This window comes from Acanthopagrus latus, chromosome 23 (genome assembly GCF_904848185.1).
Source record: "Acanthopagrus latus isolate v.2019 chromosome 23, fAcaLat1.1, whole genome shotgun sequence".
Classification (NCBI taxonomy): domain Eukaryota; kingdom Metazoa; phylum Chordata; class Actinopteri; order Spariformes; family Sparidae; genus Acanthopagrus; species Acanthopagrus latus.
Window position 1 is genome coordinate 2,662,323 of NC_051061.1, and position 22,531 is coordinate 2,684,853.

The window sequence follows — 22,531 nt, forward strand, 5'->3', positions numbered from 1 at the left end:
ACTAAACCCTCATTTGTGCTGCATTATGTAAGGGGAAATCAGGAGGCAGGTGTGAGATTGAGATTTACAGACCACATGTGGGTAAGTTACAATGAGATTCTTAGAACCTACTTAAGCCAAGTTGTGCTCAGCATCCTTTGTCAGTCAGACAGAAAGCACTGACAGCTGGATGCTGAGTCTCAACCCCGGTCATCAAATACTGGTCGCTGCAACACCATCCCAAAGACAAGTTATTGTACGGTCAAAACACTGATTAGATAAGACATGCAATATATTCACTAGAGGTAAAGTATTACAGTGCAGCACATCACCACTGCCCTACAAAATCAATGATTGAACTTAATGAATGTACACAAAGTGACCAAAAGAACACAGGACATCATCAGTCGTGGAATATTTTAATTTGAATCTCTCTCTTTCCAGTGCATACACTTTATTAACACTGTATTTTCAGTATAACGTCCTCTACAAAGTGTCCCTCCAGCAGTCGAATAATGAAAGCACGCATACTTTAGGATCATTATGACAATGTTGGAAACCACAGATGGAAGTATAAACCAGGGGCAGTTCAGTAGGGGACCTCTTTCTATCTGTGGGGTTTAAGTGTGCAAACAAAAAATAAAGTGACACAACACACTGAGTGGCCATACAGTAACACTGACTTTGTAAGTCCAAAGTCAGATTTTAAGGCATTATAGAGCAGGAACTCTTATCCCTAATAACATAATGTTGAATGATTGGTTAGCGTGTGTGATTCAGGCTGTTACAGCCTGTCACAGCTGGGAGTGATGGGAAGCTGTGGAGTGACTGGGTGGAATGGGGATGAAGAGCACTGAGGAGAAGCAGGCTTCAGTAGGCGTGGTCAGCCACAAACAGACTGTCCTGAGCTGCTGCTCCACCCTCTCCTGAAGACACATACTTCCCCAGAGCTGCCTTGCTGTTACTCTGTGGAGAAACAAAGAGAAAACAATCATTCAATACAATTAAACTTGTTTTATTACCTCCACCGAGGAGGTTATGTTTTCACCCCTGTCCTGTTTGTTGGTTAGTTGGTTTGACAGCAGGATTACACAAAAACTACCGAACTACATCTCTCCTCCTCCCCCCTCCTTACCAGGGCTCTCTTGATGTACTGGTCCTGGCAGGCCTTGCCGTTCTCCTTCTTGCCTCCCCAGGCCTTCAGTGCCGAGGCCTGCAGAGCCCGGCCGAAGGAGAAGGTGAGAGCCCAGGGCCGGTGCAGGGGACACTGGTTGATGGCGTTCAGGTTGATGGTGGCCTCCTCCTCACTCTGACCGCCTGACAGGAAGGTAACACCTGGGGGAGGAGAATGGACAGAAGCGAGGTCAGGTAGAAATATGGTACTGTAAACTAGTGGTAACCATCCAGTTCAGTGTGTCCAGCTCACCTGGCACCGCAGGGGGCACGGTGCGGCGCAGGGCAGTAACAGTTGCCATGGCAATCTCCTGAGGGCTGTACTTTCTGGGGCAGGAGTGTCCAGCAGTCACCATGTTGGGTTTGAGCAGCGTGCCTTCCAAATAGACGTGGTGATCAGACAGCGCCTTGTAGACAGCTGCCAACACCTGGAAGAGAGAGAGAGAGAGAGAGAGAGAGAGAGAGAGAGAGAAACATGACTTAATTCCCCTGAAGCCAATTCCATATTGAGTTTGTTTCCCACCAAACCCACAAGTTTAAGCAGCAGCAAAATAAGTTACTAACTAACTAATAAGTTAGTTGCCCTTCTCCATGGCCCCATGGCACATGGCACCCCAGGCTTCACGAGAAGCAGCTTTGATGTCTGTCCACACACACACACACACACACATGCACACGCGCGCGCGCACACACACACACACACACACACACACACACACACACACACACACACACACACACACACACACACACAGGCACTTACGTCATTACTGAATCAGGCTTTCCCCATCTGAAGGGACACGAACACACACACACTTGTATAGCCAATAGGAATGCTCTCTCACTGAAATGACCAGAGATTGGGCAAAGTTTCTTATTATGGACCAGATATCCTGGTTTTATCTCAGAGAGAGACTGGAAAAGTAAGGCGTGACAAACAAAGGGGTTGTATTTAGACTTTTAATTAATCATAGCTGTGTTTTCGTTGTAACAGAGAGCCAATCAGAGGGTCATCTCCTATTCCCTTTAAAAGCCAGACGTGCTTACACAATGGACAGGTTAATTAAAACTACATCTTTAATAAAGAAAGTATTAGTGACATGAGCTGCAGTTATCCCTCAGAAGCAGACACATTAAGTGAGTCTCTCCATTATATAATCAATGAAGTTAAGCAGCTGAGTGTCGAGCATAAATGTGCATTTGGGTCTCTCTTAAATCTCCCGACACGCTGACAGGCTCGGTCAGGATCTGATGTTAATTAATGTTCTATGTTATTCTACACATCCAAAAGCTCTTTCACATTAAAAACTTAAGAATGGCTGAAAGCAGCCTCTAGAATCATTAAAGCAGAGTGTGCGGTCGTTGTGAACCCTCCAGTATAGGCACATCGTGCTATCTGAATAATAGTACACTTTCCACAGTAAGTTTTCTGCTGCCTAAAGAAAGCAATTTACCAATAGTGTGCATGAACACACTTCATTTCAAGACCTACGCACCCATGGGTGCACAGGTGCCGTCAAGTGCATTTGCAACGGGGTGTAGGTACCAAATGGGTGCTGGGTGTGAAAAATGCAGTAAAACTAGCAGAAACTAGCAATAACGCCGGCGCTGTGACATTATGACACGTGTAAGACAGAGCCACCACCACGGTTGGATGTTTCAGACACAGTCTGGCAGTGTGTGGTCGTACGCATCCATTCACCGTCTGTGTGTGTGAGGCATGGTCTATTACAATTCAAGGTCATCCACAGGATCCATTTCTCAAAAAGTAAACTTGCTAAGATGCAGAGCCGATCTGCTCCCGGTGCCATCAGGATGAGGCCACCTATTGTCACATGTTTTGGCCCTTCCCTGCCTTGGTTCCATTCTGGGCTGCCATTTTTGAGACTTTTACATATGTTTGTGAGAAAGAGATACCACTAGATCCAGCAATCGCCATATTTGGGGTTGCCTCTATGGAAAGCTCGTTGTCAGTGGCACAGGGTGACGCAGTGGCCTTTTCGTCATTACTAGCACGGAGACTCTTATTGTTAAAGTGGAAATCCGCCAAACCATCATCACATTCCCAATGTGTACACAATGGTATGTCATTTCTGAAGTTAGAAAAGCTGAAATATTCATCAAGAGGCTCATCCAAGAGGTTTGATAAGGTTTGATGCCCATTTCTACTCTATTTCAAAGAAAAATTCACTTCTAGACAGCAGACGTAGGTCCCTCCCCACACACACTTTGTTATCGTTTGTATTGTTGTTTTTTGTGTTGTAAATGTATTTATTTATTTATTTTACTTTCATGTCCTATGTTTCTGATGTTGTCTGAGGTGTTCTACAATTAATTAATCTACATTAAATAAACGTATGTTGCACTGTCTGCATTTGAAAACTCTTATAATAAACTCTTTAAATATATAAAAAACCAGCACAGGCCATCACAGTGACTTGAAAAGCTGTTCACATAAATATGAATCATAGTGGCTTTAAAGGCTGATATAGTGTTTCATTAGTGATACTAGCAGCAGTGTTGATCAGGGAGATTAATGGCTGATGAAGAAATGGTGTGGATTTAATATTGTCTGATATCAGACTTACAGGTGAGAGGACTCCAAAGAACACCTATGTACCTCTATGTTTGTTAACTGGTATAGTATTTTAAGTCTCATTGCTGCCTTTTCGAGACTGAAGACTTTAGCTAATATTTTATGGCAAACAAAATAAATCCAGTGCGTCCTCACAAACGTGTGCTCTGAGTTAGCTTTGCCACGCTTGTAGCATATTGAATTTGTTGTGCTTTTAATGGAAAGCCTGTTGTTAAACAAACACCAGCCATTCACAGTTAACTCCAGCTGTTACCTAGATACCGTCTGTATGCCTTTGCTGACACGCACATCAGGAGAAGCAGGCACAACAAGATCAGACATGACCCCTTTCAACAAAAGTGAAAATATGCATCACATGGCACTACACTGCAGGCCAGCACACAGTCTGTTGCTGGGAGCATGCCACCTTCACAGTGACGATGGTGTTTTCCTGCTTTAGCAACAGTCACAGTTGCATTCCTCTCCATCATATTAGGTGTGACCCGCAATAACAGGCTAATACCTGTTATTATGCCAGTCAGTTCATCTCTGCGTTACGGTATCCATCACTCACCTTCTCAGTCACATACTGGCATTGCTGCAGGTCGTGGTCACCGTCTGGGAGAATCTCAGGCTCCACGATGGGCACAATGCCATGCTGGGGGTGGGAGGACAGCAAGGGAGGAAGGTAAGTAATGGATGGAAGCGAACAGAGCTACCAGCGTCACAACAACAGACAACAGCACTTCCTCTATTGGGGTTGTGACTTGTTTACCAACTTTTACACAGTTACTTGTTGGGCCAACTGTGTACTGAATGGTGTAACTGCTGTGTCACATCACTACGTTAACAAAACAGGGTTCTTTGACTGGAATGTAAATGTGTGTGGCGGTTGACTGTGTATGTATGTGTGTGTGTGTGTGTGTGTGTGTGTGTGTGTGTGTGTGTGTGTGTCTAACCATCTGGCAGATGCTGGCGTAGCGGGCCAGCACATTGGCGTTCTCCATGATGGCCAGCTGGGACGGGGTGGTGGAGGTGATTTTTAACACACATCGCCACTTGGCAAAGTCAGCACCGTCCTTCTTGTACTGAGCACAGCGCTCATAGAGCCCATCCAGACCTGACAGAGACACAGCACAGACAGTAAGCTTGAGTGCCGAGAGAAGGAGCGGACAACCGGAAAACATTAAAGGTATTATCTGTAAAATATGACGCCCCAATGAACATGGATCGACACCGAACTGAGATTGGACTCTGTTGCCAGTCTAAAGACAGGGGATACAGTTTGCAGGTGATCTGACCAGGACTATGACTCCAGGATTGAGAAGACATGGCAGATGGGAAGATGGGAGAAATGAAACAGCAGTGGAGACAGAGTCAGACATCAGCATTAGGGGTAAATGGCACATAGAGTCATATAATTTCCATATTTCACTCTGTGAATCGAGGACTTTTTTTGACCGAACCAGAGCGGCTTACTGACTGTGTCTATTTCAGTTTGAAATATCTTTGGAAAAGTATGTCTATTTCATCACTTCATCACGTTTCAGAATATCTGCACAAACACATATACAAAGTATGTGTGTTAAGATAATCATGCATGTCAATATGCTGTCTAAACTACATGCATAGGTATAATAAGTACCCATGATTTTTGACTATGGGAAGTTTTGCAATGACAGTGGAGTAATAGGCCGAAAGGTGAAACATGAAGGTGCATCTGCCCTGTAGTCAGAAACTTTGGTCAAAGGTAGAGCTAAAAACTACATTTGTTTTAGAGAGTGAGATGAAAATGTTGATAAAACAGCCAACATGAAACTCGTCCAAAACCTGACAAAGTGTTCATGTTCAAGTTTGTACACAAACATGTGATACAGTGGGGTTGATTAGCACCGCAGGTAGGTGTATGTTGTCACACTAGTGACAGAGCCAAGCTAGGTGTTTCCTCCTGCTTCCAGTCTCAGTGCCAAGACAATCTAACCAAGTCCTGCCTCCAGCTCCATACTGTGTTGGGGAAGCTACTTTTCAGTGAGGGGTCAGGCTGCAACAGGGTGCCAGTCCCATTCTCTGTCTCTCTGCTCAGTACTTGCTATGTTGATTCTCTCCTGAATCAGAGGATGGTGCCAGCTGAAGGTTAAAATTCTGCAGGGTGGCGGAGCATTTAAATATTCGGAGCTTTTTAATCCTCTGACGAATGTAAAATGCAGTGACAGAGCATTTGGTTACCATACTCCTGGTGGAAATGTTATGTGGTTCTAAAAACAGCTATGCTACCAAACTGCTACTGTATAATGTAATTGAATTAAATTTAATTAAGCTTGCATTACTACTCACCAACACCGCCTGTACTTAGTACACATTCTGATGACTTCTTAGTTGTCACTAATTTTATGGATGGTTGAGGGCTTAAGCGTAGCTGTACTGTTGTACTCATTAGCTGCCATTTGCCTGGCACATTGTTTATTCATGCATGTTAATTTGATCCACTTATACATGATTTATTTTGAAACTTGCCTTAATAATTGTATTAATGCTCTATTTGGATATGTTTTGATGTGTGGACCGCGGAGAGACTATTCCTTACATTTTGTGGCAAAGAAACCAAGGACAATGTTATACAATACACATGTTTATGTTTAAGTTTTTATAAACTAAAAGCCTTTCTGTGCCATGGTTCCCTCCATCATGATAGTAAAACACATCAACAATCACTCATTTTGTCAATATTGGCAACTTAAGCATCTTAGGCCATAACAACAGTACCGGTAGTTTTCCTGCTATCACAGTAGTACACGGCATCACTGCACCTTGAGTAGTGGTCTCTCCGTTGGTGCCAGCGAGAGGGACCACACCCTTGTCCACCTTGATGCCAACCACCATGCCCTTCTCTTTGACCAGCTGGGGGAAGAGCTTGCCGTCATCCGTCTTCTGGTAGAGCGTCTCGTGGAAGAATATGACACCGCCGATGCAGGGGTTGACCTGTTCGTCGGCAGTGAAGAGGAGCTGGCGGTACAACCTCCTGTTCTCCTCCGTGTTCTCGGTGTTGATGTTCTGGAAGCGCTTGGCCATACTGCCTAGAGGTGCGTGAAGACAGGAAAGACGAGTGGAGTGAGAGAGACTGCATATTTTTTTTTTAAAGTATTTTTTTGGCCTTTTCTGGCTTTATTTGATAGAACAGCTTGAAGAGTTGGACAGGAAACGAGACGGGGAGTGACACGCAGCAAAGGGACCCGGGCCGGGAGTCGAACCCGGGTCCGCTGCAGAGCCTCGGCACATGGGTCGCGCGCGCTACCGACTGAGCTATGCGGCGCCCCATATTTTTAAAGGAGACCGTGCAGTGCAAACTGGAGCGTAAAGGACATGGGCATTCACCAGAATCTTACAAGAAGAACATTAAGCTGCATTTTAGGATGTGTAGAATCCAGTGTTTTTCAGCTTCTACACTACTGGCTCCCTTGGATGCTCAAACTTTTAGAACTGCCAAGTCCTGCAATTATTGAGCTATCAATGATTCTAGCTTTTTGAACGTGAATTTTCTCTGGTTCCCTCTTCGTCTATGACAGTAAACTGTATATCTTTGGGTTGTGGACTGAGTTCAAGAGCTTTGATAACATCATCTTGATTGAAAATAATAGAAATCTGCAGCCCTACAAACTTTGTAGAAGTTGACTGCAGCTTGAAAGGCCAATCTTTATGTCTATGAGCTGTGAGCACTTCGGGCTCTCTCTTTTTTAACACCTCAAGAGGTAAAAAATGTCTTTCTTAAACTCTAAACCTTAACAACATTTATTCTAAAATAGTTAGTGAAAATGTTAAGTATATATGATTATTGGAAAAGGTGTCATGAGAGAGAAGTTGGGACCGTAATTGCTGCATCTTATTTAGAATAACTTACAGGAGACAAGAAAGCGGTGACTGCTGTTTAAAGCTCAGTGTAATCATTGGTGTTGAGTACTTAGAAAGGAAAACATGACAAAACTATACCACAAATGTCCCTGCCTCTGTATCTTTAAACCCTTCATGTTTTTTGAGCAGTGTTTCTTTATTTCTGTGGAGTTTCAGTTATTTTGTCTACAACCCTACTGCATGCAGCAAATAATGTTGCTGTACCAACATTTTAGCCACTGTGTTTGACTGTAGATGACAGATTTGACAGGTTGATTAAATGTTAAGTTAATAGTTACTTCACTTAACAAACTAAGCAATGCTTTATAAATCATATATTTAAGGAATCCCAAATGTTTTAAAACATCCGTTGTAACTTTACATTAAACAACTGCGTAATAAATGGTTTATGAAGCATTTCATTGTTTGTTAACAGTCAAATAACGTTTAAATAATGGTGATTGTAAGTGTTACACCAACACGTCTGAGAAGGAGCTTTAAATGTGGTGATTAATGAATTGTGGCTCCAGGTGTCTGACACATTTCATGGTGTAAGGTGAAGCTGGTCAGTGCACTCTGCTGATCAAACCTCAAACTTTGTATATTCTGTATGTTCATATTATGACTTTATTGATTTCTGCATCAATAGTTCTATCTGAGATGAGTTCAACTTAGCCAGTAATACCGGTCTTGCTCATGTATCAGTCAGTTTCTACTAAAATGTGTCGCATGTATAAAATAGAGGATGTGCTTTTATATTTTCAGCAGCCTTGTATTGGATATACATCCTTGTTTTTTCAAATACAAACTCAGCTAAAAGATGTTCTAACTGTCTTAATGTGATTGCTGTGAGGCTGGAGTGGACTGTGGTTGGTCATTGTGGTTAACAGGATCAGTGTGATCCAGTTGCATGTCACTCATTACTGCCCCCTTCTCGTGTGCTGGTTGGGGTCACTCAGTCTGTGCCTCCTGCAGTCTTACCTGTGGATTCATCAGCTGCCAGGATGCCTTTTCCAGCAGCTACAATCCTCTGAGCGATATCACTGAGCTCCTTCTTCTGCTCAGTACTCAGGAAGGGATACGCGTGAGTCATGATGACTGGGATGGAGACAAGACCAGAAAAAGAGAGAGAGCAATATTGACTTATTTCTTTGTCACAGAAACAGTGGGGGATTGCGCAGCCTTACTCAAACTCAAACCACACAATGACTGCTCCTGAAAAGGAAACGTGAAGAAAGACCCAAGAAATTTGTCAAGTCAGTTGACAAGAGCATTCTCCACTTCAGCAGCTCTGTATATTCTTCTGTACAAACTATTTCAAACTGAACCTCACTGATACTGTTCATGACACACACACACACACACACACACACACACACACACACACACACACACACATTCACTTTCATATCTTTATCTTTTTGTTCCATCAAATTCAAATGTTAAACAAATAGGGGGCAGCATATCACTTGAGCAACTGCAGTAGTTGCCATTTGCTAGTTTGTGGACCTCAGAAGAGGGAGGTTTTCAGGGCCCAGAGGGTAAGGCTGATGGGGAGTGGCACTGGTGCCGATATGATATGACTGAAAGCTTTAAATGAAGGGTACACATATGTCTATCAGAACTGTGATTTTTCTTCTTTCCTCTCCCATTTAGTATCTCATAATATATCTGGTGCCTAGGTTGGGAACCACTAGGCTAAACTACCTAAAAGTTAGTAGACTAACCCACTTTTGTTAATAATGCTGTAATACTTTGACAAGTACGATGGTGAATGAAGGACCTTTACTTGATGCTGAGTATTTTGTTGTACTCCAATTCTTCAGCAATTTAAAGGAGCACCCTGTCGTTTTAAAGAAGATATCAATCACAGTCTCAGAAGAAAACTTTTTGCCCAAACAAAATAAATGATCAAACTGTCTCTGTTTCCATGAAATGACCTTAAAAGGATAACACATTTTAAAACGTTTTTCTCTGTTTGTATGTGGCGGACCCTGCCACATTTCTAGCTTCAAACAGTGTTATTGGACCTTATTTTCATCCAAGAACCTCTTGTTGATGCGCTTGTCGTAAAACTGAGTTTGTATAAACTCCTCAGTGTCCCCCCCCCCGGTATCCGAACACTTGGCCGCATAACTTCAGCCGATAATAAAGCACTGGTTAAAACTGCGTCACGGTCAGCGAGTGTCTTCAGTACCAGGAAGTTAGACCATGTCCCTTCAGGAAATACTAGTTTTGCCAGCAGTATTTCCCTGTCTGTACCCCACAGCAGTGTCCGAATATACTGTAGTAACACACTGTAGCTTCTCATGGCGGAACTTCCGCGTCCTTACCAGCCATCAGAGTGACTTTGAGTTGCGCTGGGAGTTCCCAGCTAGCAACACACGGACTTCAGCAAGAAAAGTGACTCCACCTTCATCCAGACACTTTACTGTGGCAAAGTCATGTTTTGTTGAAGACAATTCTGTACATTTTTAAAGTAGTAACTATAATAATAATGTCACAAGTGCTTGGATAAATGCAATACTAACGACGCGAAGCTAGACTTATGAAGTCAACATAAGTAAAAGTGCCATTTTTTTTCTGGGCTAATGTTTCAAATTCGTGGATGGAGTAAAGGAAACTCACCGGGTTGGTGCTACGTGCAGGGAGAGACAGACGGAGGCTGACAGGAGCTGCTGTTGTAAAATGAGAGCGATGGAGAGAGGAAGGAGAGGCACGAGCGGTGGAGGAGCAGAGCCGGGGGCGTGACCTCACCGGGGACTGTCCAATTAGAGTTCAGCTTTCAACAGGACTGACGCGCAGAGTCACCCAGTAGGAGGATGTGGTAATTGTGTCGTCGGGCTCTGACGGTTTGAAGGATGATGCTGAAAGACCACGTTTGTATTCCCTTATTCTTGTCTCACAGGCAGTCACTTCATGAGTTGATCAAAAATTCTGCCCAGCAGCTCTGTAGAGGTCTTTTGAATGCATCATGAATATACCAAAGACCTTAAACAAATTGAGCCCTTGTGTACTTTTATTTTGTAATTTTGAAATGTAACCCATAAAAGGTGACAGTAAGTGAAGTGGTTAGCCAAAATCCATGTTCACATCATCGAATTAAAACACTGGAAACGATTATAGGCAGTATGATTAAAGCCCAGCTCAGCCACTACAGAAATCATAGATTTTTTTAAGAAGACAAATTGACTGAACTGAGCAAAAAACAGTTACAAGTTCAAGGTCAAGTTGATACATGGTTTAAGAACTAATTTAAATAACTGCAAATAATAATAATAATAATAAATGTCTTCCTACGTGACTGGGGAGGTTGTGTTACATTACCTCAGACAGCTCAGTCGAGTCAGTTTCACAGAAGCCTGAAAAAAACTGGAAAGCTCTTGCTGTCTGTAAGACACAGCTGAGGGCTTACATAACACCCATCGCCATGCCGTTCTAGGCATACGTGAGGATTCTCACATGCACAATGTGTGTGTGATACGTGCCCAGAGCGTCATTACTTTGTGGAAACCTCTCTGGTGCAGAGCCAGCCACCCACAGCACTGACTTACAGCTCTGTGTCACTTCCCCCATGTGCTTCCACCTTGTACATTTATCCTCTGCATAAACCGGTCATAAAATGTGTTCTGATCTTCATCTAAATCACAACAATAGACAAACACAGTCTGCTTAAACTAATACCACAAAAATAATTATATGTTTTCATGTTTTTATTGAACGCAACATGTAAACATTCACAGTGCAGGGTGGAAAAAGAGCTAGTTGGAGTCAGGAGTCAGCCAACCTGGAGGAGAGTCAAAGTGAGACGAGGTTGGAGGTGTTGGCTAAAGTTTCCCTGCCCTATAAAAGGGTCACAAAAGTATCTCTTAAGTCCTTGATGTTCATCAGTCCACGGTAAGACAAATTGTCTATAAATGGAGAAGGTTCAGCACTGTTGCTTCTCTCCCTAGAAGTGGCCGCTCTGTAAAGATGACTGCAAGAGCACAGCGCAGAATGCTCAGTGAGCTGAAGAAGAATCCTAGGCCATGTCCACACATACCAAAATAATCTTTATATCCCCGTCTCCCTTGGCATCGCTTCAAGAATATTCATGCCCAAATGGATCCATTGTAAATGACTCAACAAGCTTTAGTTCAAATTCCAGCCTATAGGTGGCGCGAAATTCACCAAGAACGGAGAAGAAGAGACGGAGGATGCGCATATAGCTTGCACGCTGTATACAAACAGACAGTAGAAGTAGAAACCGAACAAAGCAAGAAGAAGATGAAAATGGCTAGATGGTTGTCCATACTCCTTTTTCGCTAAGCGTAGTGGCAGAGGAGCAGAATATTTTGCCCTAGCAACCCTGATAGGCTCAATATCTTCTGCAGCACAAACACAAGCATGTAGTCCGCCGTTGTTGTTGTTGTAATGAGACTTTGCGGGGGTAAGAGGTCGAAGGCCAGAGGTCGACGGTTGGGGCGATGGCATCATCATGCGTACGCAAAGTATGCAGATTCGCTGTCCACACGAGAACGCAAGGGCAGCGCTTTCGAATTTTTCCACCCAGAGACCAGATTTTAAAAAAGTGCGTTTACAGGGTCCATGTGGACGATCGGCCAAAACACATAGACTTACACAAATCTCTGGCACATGCTAACATCTCTCTTGACGAATCTACGATATATAAAATACACTAAACAAGAATAGAGTTCATGGGAGGACACCACGGAGGAAGCCACTGCTGTCCAAAAAATAAAAAACATTGCTGCATGTTTGAAGTTTGCAAAAGAACACCTGGATCTTCCACAGCACTACTGGCAGAACATCCTGTTGTAACAGTTAGAGTTATTGTATGTAGCGCCTCCTTTTGTTTAGTGGGTAATGTAACCTGTGCCTAAAAGAAGAGCAGGTGTACTTCCGCTCCATCTTGCGTAAAGACACTGCCAACAGAGTGAAAACCCCCTTTTTATTTTATTTTGTAGTGTGCTGGTGTAGGATCATCAGACTGTTAGTTCATGTATGCATGTAATAACTAGTGCCATAGAGAGCTGGCATGGTATGGTCCATAAAGTGTAATAAAAGGTCATGCAGAAATCGCCACGTGTTGCCTACCGTGTCTTGAGCTAATAGGAGAAACCACCATTAAAAACAGACCATAACCTTCCCCTTCACTACCCACATTATACAGGGCAGATGAAACCAAAGTTGAGGTGTTTGGAAGGAACTCACAACACTATGTGCGGAGAAAAAAAAGGCACAGCACACTAACATCAAAACGTCATCCTAGTGTCTGGACAGATTGCTGTCATTGACGGAAAAATGAATTCTCAAGTTTATCAAGACATTTTGCAGGAAAACTTAAGGCCATCTATCCACCAATTGAAGCTCAACAGAAGATGGGTGATGCAACAGGACAACGACCCAAAGCCCAGAAATAAACAGAAACAGACTGGCTTCAACAGAAGAAAATACGCCTTCTGGAGAGGCCCAGTCAGCGTCCTGACCTCAACCCGATTGAGATGCTGTGGCATGACCTCAGGAGAGCGATTCACACCAGACATCCCAAGAATACTGCTGAACTGAAACAGTTTTGTAAAGAGGAACGGTCCATAATTCCTCCTGACCTTTGTGCAGGTCTCATCTGCAACTATGGAAACATTTGGTTGAGGTTATTGCTGCCGAAGGAGGGTCAACCAGTTGTTAAATCCAAGAGTTCACTGACTTTTTCCACCCTGCACTGTGAATGTTTCCATGATGTGTTCAAGAAAAACAAGAAAACACATCATTTTTGTGTGGTATTAGTTTAATACGACTGTGTTTGTCTATTGTTGCGAAGATCAGAATGCATTTTATGACCATCTGCATTATATGCAGACATCCAGGTAATTCCGAAGGGTTCACATACTTTGTCTTGGGTTTGTCATGCACTTTGTCTATAAGAGTACTGCAGCAACTTAGTATTGCACCACCATAAAGTGTGAATTACAGCTGACATGATATCAGATTTTCACTACATGATCATCATGTCCAAAAGAATTCACAGTAACAACGTTATTGTGCTGCTACCTGGTGTAGACTCATGGAAAAGTGGTAAAAATAATATGCCTGGAGATCCTCTGATCGACCGACTAATGGTTAAAAGAAGATGCCACACTGTGAAAATGTTCTTGTCCAAATGATTTTGTTAACAAGCATGGCACCCAGTATTGCGCATACCTCTGCCAAGGCCCAGCACTCCCCTTCAGTTCAATCAAGCCTTATCTAATTTCAAACACAATAGTCCAGTTTGACTGGAGTTTTTAACTACCCATAATTGCTGGCCATAATTTAATATCACCAGATCTAGTATCTGCAGCAAGCATTTTCCATCAAGATTCCATGTGTTAATCATGAGGTACAACATCTGGGAAACTCTGTCCATCAACTTCGACGAGGGGTGGGGCTCCCAAGCATTGATGTTTTAAATACAGAGTCCACCATTCCTCATCCTTGTCCAGCTCTGTCCGCTCAGAAGACGGTCCGCCCGCTGAGTGCAGCAGCTTGATCTGAGATGCTGTGGTAGAGACAGGTCTCTGTGGACACAGCAGTCTCTGATTTCATGTCCCGCTACCAGACATTAGCCAGAAGCAGCCTCAAACCAAGCTGGATTAGTTTGGCTGGTGTTCTGACTCTCTGCCTCCCTGGGGTGGTGTGGCCATGATTCTGACTGTATTTCTGCCATAGGCGCGCTGTGTTGCAGCAGCAAAGATGAATAAAATGACGGTTAAAAAATAAAAGTGTGGCACAATTTTCGAGGAGCTATGCACACACACACACACACACACACACACACACACACACACACACACACACACACACACACACACACACACACACTCTTCTTCTACTTTACCTGTGGCTGCGAGCTGTGTGCCCCACATTTGTGTTGGCAGCCTCACAGCTTAACATGGTATGCAGAACAGGCTCTCACAGGAGGCTGTTTCCTTGTTCCTGCCTTCACCGGTTCAATTCCACTCTTCTCATACAGTACTAAGACTTAACAGATGACTGGATGGAAGTTGAAAGAGTTTCAAAATGTGATATGTAGTAAAGATTCTTTCGAACTCCTTTGAGTTTTTACTGTTCTTGTAGTTGTCAGAAAAAAAAAGCCATTTGGTTTGAGTTTAAATCCAACATTTGATAAAAAAAAACAATGGATCACATGTATGCTGGTATGTGAACGGGCTCACTTGTATAGATTGAGAATGACCTTGACTCTCCACACTTCCCCCTCTGATGAAGCTGATGAAGACAGTGAGCATTGAGCAGCTAATGAAGCAGGAAGCAAACCAGAGCCATGAGGAGAGTGAATGCTGAGAGCAGGTAAGCAGATGGGTGTGGAGGTGAGGTGAAGAGGCAAGGTGAAAACACCGTGCGGACAACCGTTGGACACGGAGTGAACAGCAGGTCCTGAATTAACAGGAGATCTTGTGACAAATAACAGCGGTAAAGGTGAGCAAAGGTGCGAACTGGATGTCACTATGACATGGAGTTCTATGGTGTTCACTATTTACCTGCATCTGATATTAACAATATTGTATTCTGGGATTAGCTTCTTGTCCAAAGCTCTGGAGCTGGCAACATGTGAATAATAAGGTGAAGTCACCTCTAGGACACCCTAACATTACATAAGGATGTTAGCAGTGTGGGTGTGTGTGTGCCAAATCAAAATACATGTATTTACCTCCATATCTGGTTAATAATGCATTCAGCATCGTCACACCAAGCAACTCACCCCAACTTACTATATTTAGCAGCATCCTGCATACCATAGAATTAAGCAATATCTTATTCTGATCTTCTGATCTTCATGAATAGGACTATGTTTTTTCCTTATTTCACCCATGATATACCACAACACAGGTTACTCTAGGTCACCTGACCAGGACGATCATATACTGACCTGGACTTATAGTCAATAAATTATTATTTAAGTATTTTACATTACAGTACTGGTTTAGCGGATCTGGAAATCAATAGACCAGTTGCATGTGAGTTAAGCCGTCCACGCAATGCTACTCAGCCAGTCAAATCTGTGCATTGCATGCGATGAACACTGCGACTTTGAATACAGACAGATAAGAGAGTGAGTGACAGGCGGAAAGACGAGTGAGCAATACAGAACATTAATATTCCTTCTTCACGCTAAGCTCAGAACCACTCTCATACACTCAGGGACTGTGGCACTCACAATAAGTGTCGATGTGAAACGACACTATGGGAGAAAGCACAACTCTTTTGACCAAACATACTCACTCAAGTCTGAACTGAGGTCACAGAAAATAAGCAGTCTGAGAGCCCAACATGAGCAACAAAATGTGTAAGAAATACTGTAAAACTGTTCAATTGTGAAGATGTGTCGAGATCTGTCTGTTGTAAAACTGCTTGAGACTGTTAAGATGTGAAATATTAACAGAAAGAAAAAGTAAGAAAAAGGGAAACAAGCTGCTGCTGCTACACTTAATTTTTCAGATGCACCATTTTTAAAAAGCTATTTTATTTATCTTCACTATATTATTTTTTAATGCAGAGAAGAACATACATATATACAGTATTATTCATCTGTATAGTTAAATGTTAAGTGACAATAAATATTGTTGAAATGTTTTTGAACTGTTCTTTATTTGATTACATGCAGACATTGATACAACTACTAGGCTACTACAATATACTGTATATCACATTTAATTGTAACCTCAGTTAAACATTATCATGATCACTTTTGCTTAAGGAAATTTCCTCTAACTAGACCTATACAAATCTTAGTTGCATACCCCTGCACTGTAAGATGAAAAGAACGACCAGGTCAGAGAAATATCAAGCATTAATGCTGATTCATTTTTACTTAAATCATTATCGATCACATAGTTTAATTGTTCCACCATTCGCCATTTTAATCTATTTAATCTACATGACTATTTTATTTTGATTATTACCACTCTTGTATTTTACTGATAATGTAAGAACTGAGCTATACGTTATAATGTTTATGACTGAGTATGTGACGATTACATAACTAACCAGTTGATAATTGTTATGAGATTACCTTCATTGTTGTATCTTACAAATATTTACAGCTACCACTCCCTTCCTTGAGTTTCACTGCATCTCTTATGCATTCACAGCGTATCTCCTGACATCTGCATCCTGCCACATCACACTTAATTGCACACCAAAAAGCAAATCCACCATCTGTTGCACTCCTCCATAACTGTTGACAAGACAACGCTGACTCCTGCTGAGAACTGACAGGACTCTCGGGGTGACTCAACACAACCTGCTGCTGATCTGCAATCCCTCAGATTTGACCTGTAAAAGTGAAAGCCTCTCTCACGTGGGACTCAGCCCAGTTTCTCTTTGGACTTTTGGCCATTTATCATCTGGACAAAAACATCCTCCTTCTGGTCCCCCTCCTGAATCACTCCCTGAGGAAGACTGCAGCCAACACATGAAATGTCGTGTGCTGCTCTACACTCTTGAAGGCATCCAAACTCTGGTGCTGCTGTGTGACCTTTGCAGGGACCAGGGGGCGGCATCAAACCCATTCTCTACCTAAGTGAACCAAGTGCTGGTTCTGGCCTGGTGCTAGTGCTGATTCAAAGTTGGCTTAACATGTGAACCTTTTAAGAACCGGTTTGCTTTTCCACAAAAATGAGAGCCACTGCAGAGTCACGTCATTCGGTCGCTGGATATGTCTCCCGTTTCCCAGTATTGCTAAAACACAGTTAAGGAAGTGTGCAATCTACACTGACTGTGATTGCTGCTCCTGGCTTTGCGTGCCAACAGTTACATCTGCCACTGACTTTGATTAGTGAAAATAGTGAAAAAAAACTTTTGTTTATTCTCCCATGGATAATTCAGAAGATGTTCCACTCACTCTGGCTTTCAAGATGGCAGTCAATGTAATTTGTTCTTGACCAGAAACCTGTGGAACCAGTCTACCTGGCCTAGAGCCAGTTCTTTGGCTCTCAAAACACAAAGAACTAGTTCCAGAGAAAGTACTGGCTCTGAACGAGCATCTGAACCACCCTGGTTAAAAAGGGGTAAAGAGGTTGGACCAGATGGTGCTGACCACTACTTGCTGCCATTTACAGTTAAAAGCTTGTAGATTTGGCCCAAACAATGTGGTGGTGCCACAACTGGAGAGAACAAATAGTAGTTTAGTCTGTCTTTCGTATTTACTGTTAATGTCATCCTAAAAAAAATGGTCAGAAACAATACTGCACCGGGAAGACTTGGTTATCGATACTGGAAATAATAATAAAATAGATAAATAATAGTATGGTGACAATACATTTAAACAGTTTGAACAGTATTTACATGAAATAGCATTATATAAGCACAATAACCAGCAGTTTGTTACGTGCTTGTCTGACCTGGATATGTCAGAGTCCAACCAGGTGACAGGCATTAAAAATAACAATGGCCAGTCTTGTTTGCTTATGTAGGTCATAGAGGCATCAGTTCAGTGTTCTTTGCATTTAACTTGTAGGTGTCCTTTATTTATATTGGCACTCTCAAGCCCCACAACCCTGAACAGGGTAATATATGTGTGTGTGAATTGATGGATGGATACTACATGTGATGCTAAAGCGCTGTACCACTTGGTGGCAGTGTTAAAGAATCTTGGGCCCGTCTGGGTCCTTTCCTTCACTGACACCGTGGGGCAGAGCTTGAAGAAAGATGGGTCGTTGTCAGCTGTTTTAAATGAAAGCTGAAGCAGATGGAGTTTACTTGACTTTTGTGTTTTGTACCTTTTCACATCAACAAACATGTATGTAAGGCGAAAAATGTAAGAAGAAAAGAATACTCTGAGTTTGATGATCACAACTGAAAGCTCATTTTGATCGATTTTCACTTTTGAATCGAATTTGTGACCTAATCGGAGATAAATTAACAGAGTTAAGGAGGAGTCGGCAGTAAACGGCAGACAGCCGCTCTGCTCATCATCACTGCAGCGTGACTCTGAGCTGAAAACCGCTGCAGCAGAACAGATGAGCATTCTCATTCAAACATCAAACTCTGCAGTCTTCATTGTCACATCAATCAACATCACCTGGAGTCCTTTCAAGATTAGATCTCGCCCTCAAAAAAAAGTGACATCTACACCATACACAAGTGATTGATAACCAAACTGAAACACATAATTGTTCACTTTCAAGGACTGAAAGAGATTCTCAGACAGTGATGACACTTTCTCACAAGCTTTGACAATTTTAGAGACACTGAATGATGAACTGTGGTGAGCATATCCTTTCTCAAATGGCCATGTGACATTTTTCAAATTTACGCCCACCATGGACAACCTTTTAATGCACATCGGCGGTGAGGGATGGGGTCAGGTGCTCCTGACTGGATTTGAACGCTGGGAAAGATGAGATAAGGAGCTCATTTTTAAATTGTCTTTCAGAGGCCAAGAGGCTCATTGCTGATCTTCAAATCATCCACTGGCCAGTATTTCTGGTAATGACTTCAGAGCATTCTTTCTCGTATTATTCAGAGACTCGCACGGACAGATTGATAACTGCTTCTAACATTATATGGGGCACACTCTGAGAGACAGTGATAACTGCTGCACATCACTCTGGAAGCATGACTAGAGAGAGGAAACGGTTTCAAAAACACGAGACAAGAGCAGGGAGAGACAGGGTGCAGGGGTGGTCCCAGCTTTTCCAGGACCCTATGAGGAGAATTAAGAATATACAATCGACAGAAATATAACTGCACCACCTTTTTTTTTTAACTCTAGTTTTTCACTAGTTGATGTGAAAGATTTAAGTCTTACTTTAAGCACAGAAAGTTACAATTTCTCACAGATTTTGAGCACAAAATAATAGCATCGTTAATGCACAGGTGTGCTTTGGAGTGGTCACAATTAGAGGCCACAGATGTCACAAGCAAAACCAAACGTGTTGTGTTTATATGTTTGTTAAAACATGTTAAACAGGAAAACAGTTGAGCAAGAAGTGTTCAGATACTTCAAGGTGCACTTTGTTATTTTACAGAAACTCAAACACAGAATTTTAATATGTACAGTCCTAACTGAGTAACAACACAAACTCAGAAATGTGTATTTTGTCCATAAGAAGAAAATAAAGTCCCAGAATACTGTTTGAAGCTAGAGAGGTGGCAGGGTCCGCCACGTGTAGACAGAGTAAAACAGTATACATTTTGTTGTCCTTTAAGGTCAGTTTGTTTATTCAGTTCATCCAGTCATGGAAAAAAATAAGGTTTGTTTATTTCTCTTATAATAAAAATGTATTCAACAGCAATGGGACTCCTGGTGGCTGTTGGGCCAGTGGGAGATCAAAGGAGAGACAGAGAAAAATGAATTGAGAGAGGACATAAAATACACTTTTTTCTCCATTATTAAAAAAAAAAAAGACAAGGTTAAAGACAGAGAACATGACTGAAGGAATGACAGGACTTGAAATAAATGGCAGGGAAAGGGAGGAGAAAAACTGCACCGCAAAGAGGCAATGTTCTGTGTTTGTGTGTTGTTCAGGTACATTTGAGAGGACAAATGTGATCCAGGCAGTTCAGAATGATGTGAGCTTGGCCGGTCCAGCCTACAATCCCAATACGTCACTATTTGACAGGTTAGGAATGAGACACAAAAATCAACTTTTCTTACAAATGGGACCTTAAATACTGTGCGACAGTTAATACAGACATTTAATATAACTCCAGGAAGTTATCAAACAATATTTTGTCCATTGATGCAGTAGTGTGAAGCAAATAGTAGACATATGGCATTTGTGTTCCAAAGAAATTTGACTGGCCACTGTAGCACCTTGCTGCATTACATCATGTTGTGGTCAAGCAAAAGTTAAGCCTGCTTCAGTGTTATTTTGCTCTGTGTTGGCAGCCTTTTGGCAGTGACTGGGCTCACGAGGAGGCTGTGGTTTTTACTGGGCTATTATTATCTGAACATGGCTCTGATCACAAAGTAAGGCTAGGTCGAGTTTCCCCAAGTGTCCATGTTCTTAGCCATTCCCTCAACATCCTCTTCAGCACTTCCCAGGTGTCTATTGTTACATGGCAAAAAAAGGACACGGAGGTAATGTCCTCTGTATTTTATCTGGATCGCAACATTTTTAATAAATTGAATTTTCTAAAATGATAAATTAAAGTGGCCAATTTTTTAAACTACCTAGTTGCGTCTAGTGCTTGTTTGGAACAACGGTGGGTGTCATCTCGCCTGCAGAGCTAAACAGCTCAAGTGATTCACAACCGCTTCAGTTTGGAATTTAGTTTCTACTGGCGACACTTTAACTGACAGAATAATGTTGGCTCTTCCAAGTACTGAATTAAGGCCAGGTGGTGCCAAATTTTGGTGCATTGAGACCAGGTTGCGTTGTGAAGCCTTTTGTCTTTTCCGCAGTATTTGCCATTTCACAACATGCATTACAACATAGCAGGCACTCATGACAATTGGCTAGCCTAAAACCAGCGATTACCAAGTCTTTTGCAGTCACATTTTGGCCTGTTCATGGGTCATTTACACTCTACTGACTGCTCTACTCTAGTTCACTCAGCATGCAACAGTGACCACAAATGGGTGACAGTTATACAGTTCAGATGAAGGTCAGATCTCATGCATGAAAGAAAAAAAGCCTATTATTTCCAAATCACAAGCGATTCATTTTCTTATTTCAGTTTCAGTCTCTTTGAATCAAGCCTGTTTTTTCCCCTGTGCTCTCTCTCAGTATTGAGATTATGTATGCTGAATGAATGGTCTAGCTCAGGTATTTGGGACGACCATCATATAGACACCTCTGCCTGGGCTCTTGTAGAATTTACCAAAACAAGCCTTCAGTACAAGAGTTCAAATGTATCAGAGAAGAATATTATTATCTCAACTTGTTGACTTGGCATTCAAATCCCTTGTTACTGATTACTATTAAAATGATACAGCCCTCAAATGTACAGTGTTTGCTGTCAGAGATGACACAAACTGAGTGTGGTTGTGAAAAGACAGATAAGAGACAAACAGTGGGAAACAGGAGGCTTGCCAGCTTCTGTCAAATGCTTTCAGTGTCAGACTGGTAGATAAAGACTGACTGACAACAGATAAGGAGGAAAATGAAAACAGAAAGAGACTGAAAGAGGACAAATAAAAGAGCAAGACAAGTAACAAGGACTACAATAATGTTACTCAACAGACTGAAATGTCCAACAATGTCAGTCAGAGTGAGTCAGACATCTGATTCTCCGTCCTTAGTGGGGCCGGAGTGACTCAAGTGTCTTACGTTTAGCTTCTGCAACAAGTCAATGCAAACATGGTCTGACTCAAATCCATGAACAAACATAAGGTTTTAACCCTTGTGTGGGTAGAGATATGTCACAGCTACTGTACTGAAGCCTTTTCCCTTTTGAGCTCTCCTCTGGCACTACCCTCAGGGCAAAATGGCAGTTCTGCCTACATAATTTATTTGCCCTGGACAAAAAACCCACTAACACCCGCTGACATCTTGCTTTTGTCTTCAGTGAGAAAATCAGGGTAAAATCAGCATCACTTACCATGTAAAAGGCCTCTGGAGTAGTGTAGACACAGGTTTTTATCGCTCCAGCTCCAATCAGCTGTGATGGAAACGTACCATACAGAAATCCTTGTAGCAGGGTTCTACTTTAAACACTTCAAAAACAAACAAAGCAAACGGTTTCACCCTTGTTTCGCCTGCATGGCCGAGGACAAGGCGAGCGGGAACTGATTATGTAAAAAGTGTGCACCCTTGATCATGTTACTAAACAGTTAAGAGAATGAATAATTACGGGATGTCTTCAACTGCGACGTAAACGGGTTGGAGAGCCGTGTAGCGGACAGGGGTGTGTGTGTGTGTGTGTGTGTGTGTGTGTGTGTGTGTGTGTGTGCTGCCCACAGTTAGTGACAGA

General features: G+C 42.3%; 1 protein-coding gene across 1 annotated transcript; it reads right to left on the minus strand.

The window, feature by feature from the left end:
* Nucleotides 1-381: 381 nt before the first annotated feature.
* On the minus strand, nucleotides 382-10,395 carry LOC119014402 (fructose-bisphosphate aldolase A-like). The gene is made up of 8 exons (XM_037089535.1): nucleotides 10,241-10,395; nucleotides 8,594-8,710; nucleotides 6,535-6,801; nucleotides 4,687-4,847; nucleotides 4,302-4,385; nucleotides 1,406-1,580; nucleotides 1,115-1,314; nucleotides 382-945 (listed from the first exon to the last, which is right to left on the minus strand). The coding sequence occupies exons 2-8, from the start codon at nucleotides 8,703-8,705 to the stop codon at nucleotides 850-852; spliced, it is 1,095 nt and encodes a 364-aa protein (XP_036945430.1). The 5' UTR covers nucleotides 8,706-8,710; nucleotides 10,241-10,395; the 3' UTR covers nucleotides 382-849.
* Between the last annotated feature and the right edge of the window lie 12,136 nt (nucleotides 10,396-22,531).

Bases quoted from the DNA above. Each gene is read 5' to 3' on its own strand.
- LOC119014402 (XM_037089535.1), bottom strand. From the start codon at position 8,705: ATGACTCACGCGTATCCCTTCCTGAGTACTGAGCAGAAGAAGGAGCTC. The intron at 4,848-6,534 runs GTGCAGTGATGC...TGTCTCTGTCAG, and splicing joins CGGAGAGACCACTACTCAAG to GTCTGGATGGGCTCTATGAG. The intron at 1,315-1,405 runs GTGAGCTGGACA...CTCCTCCCCCAG, and splicing joins CGTGCCCCCTGCGGTGCCAG to GTGTTACCTTCCTGTCAGGC.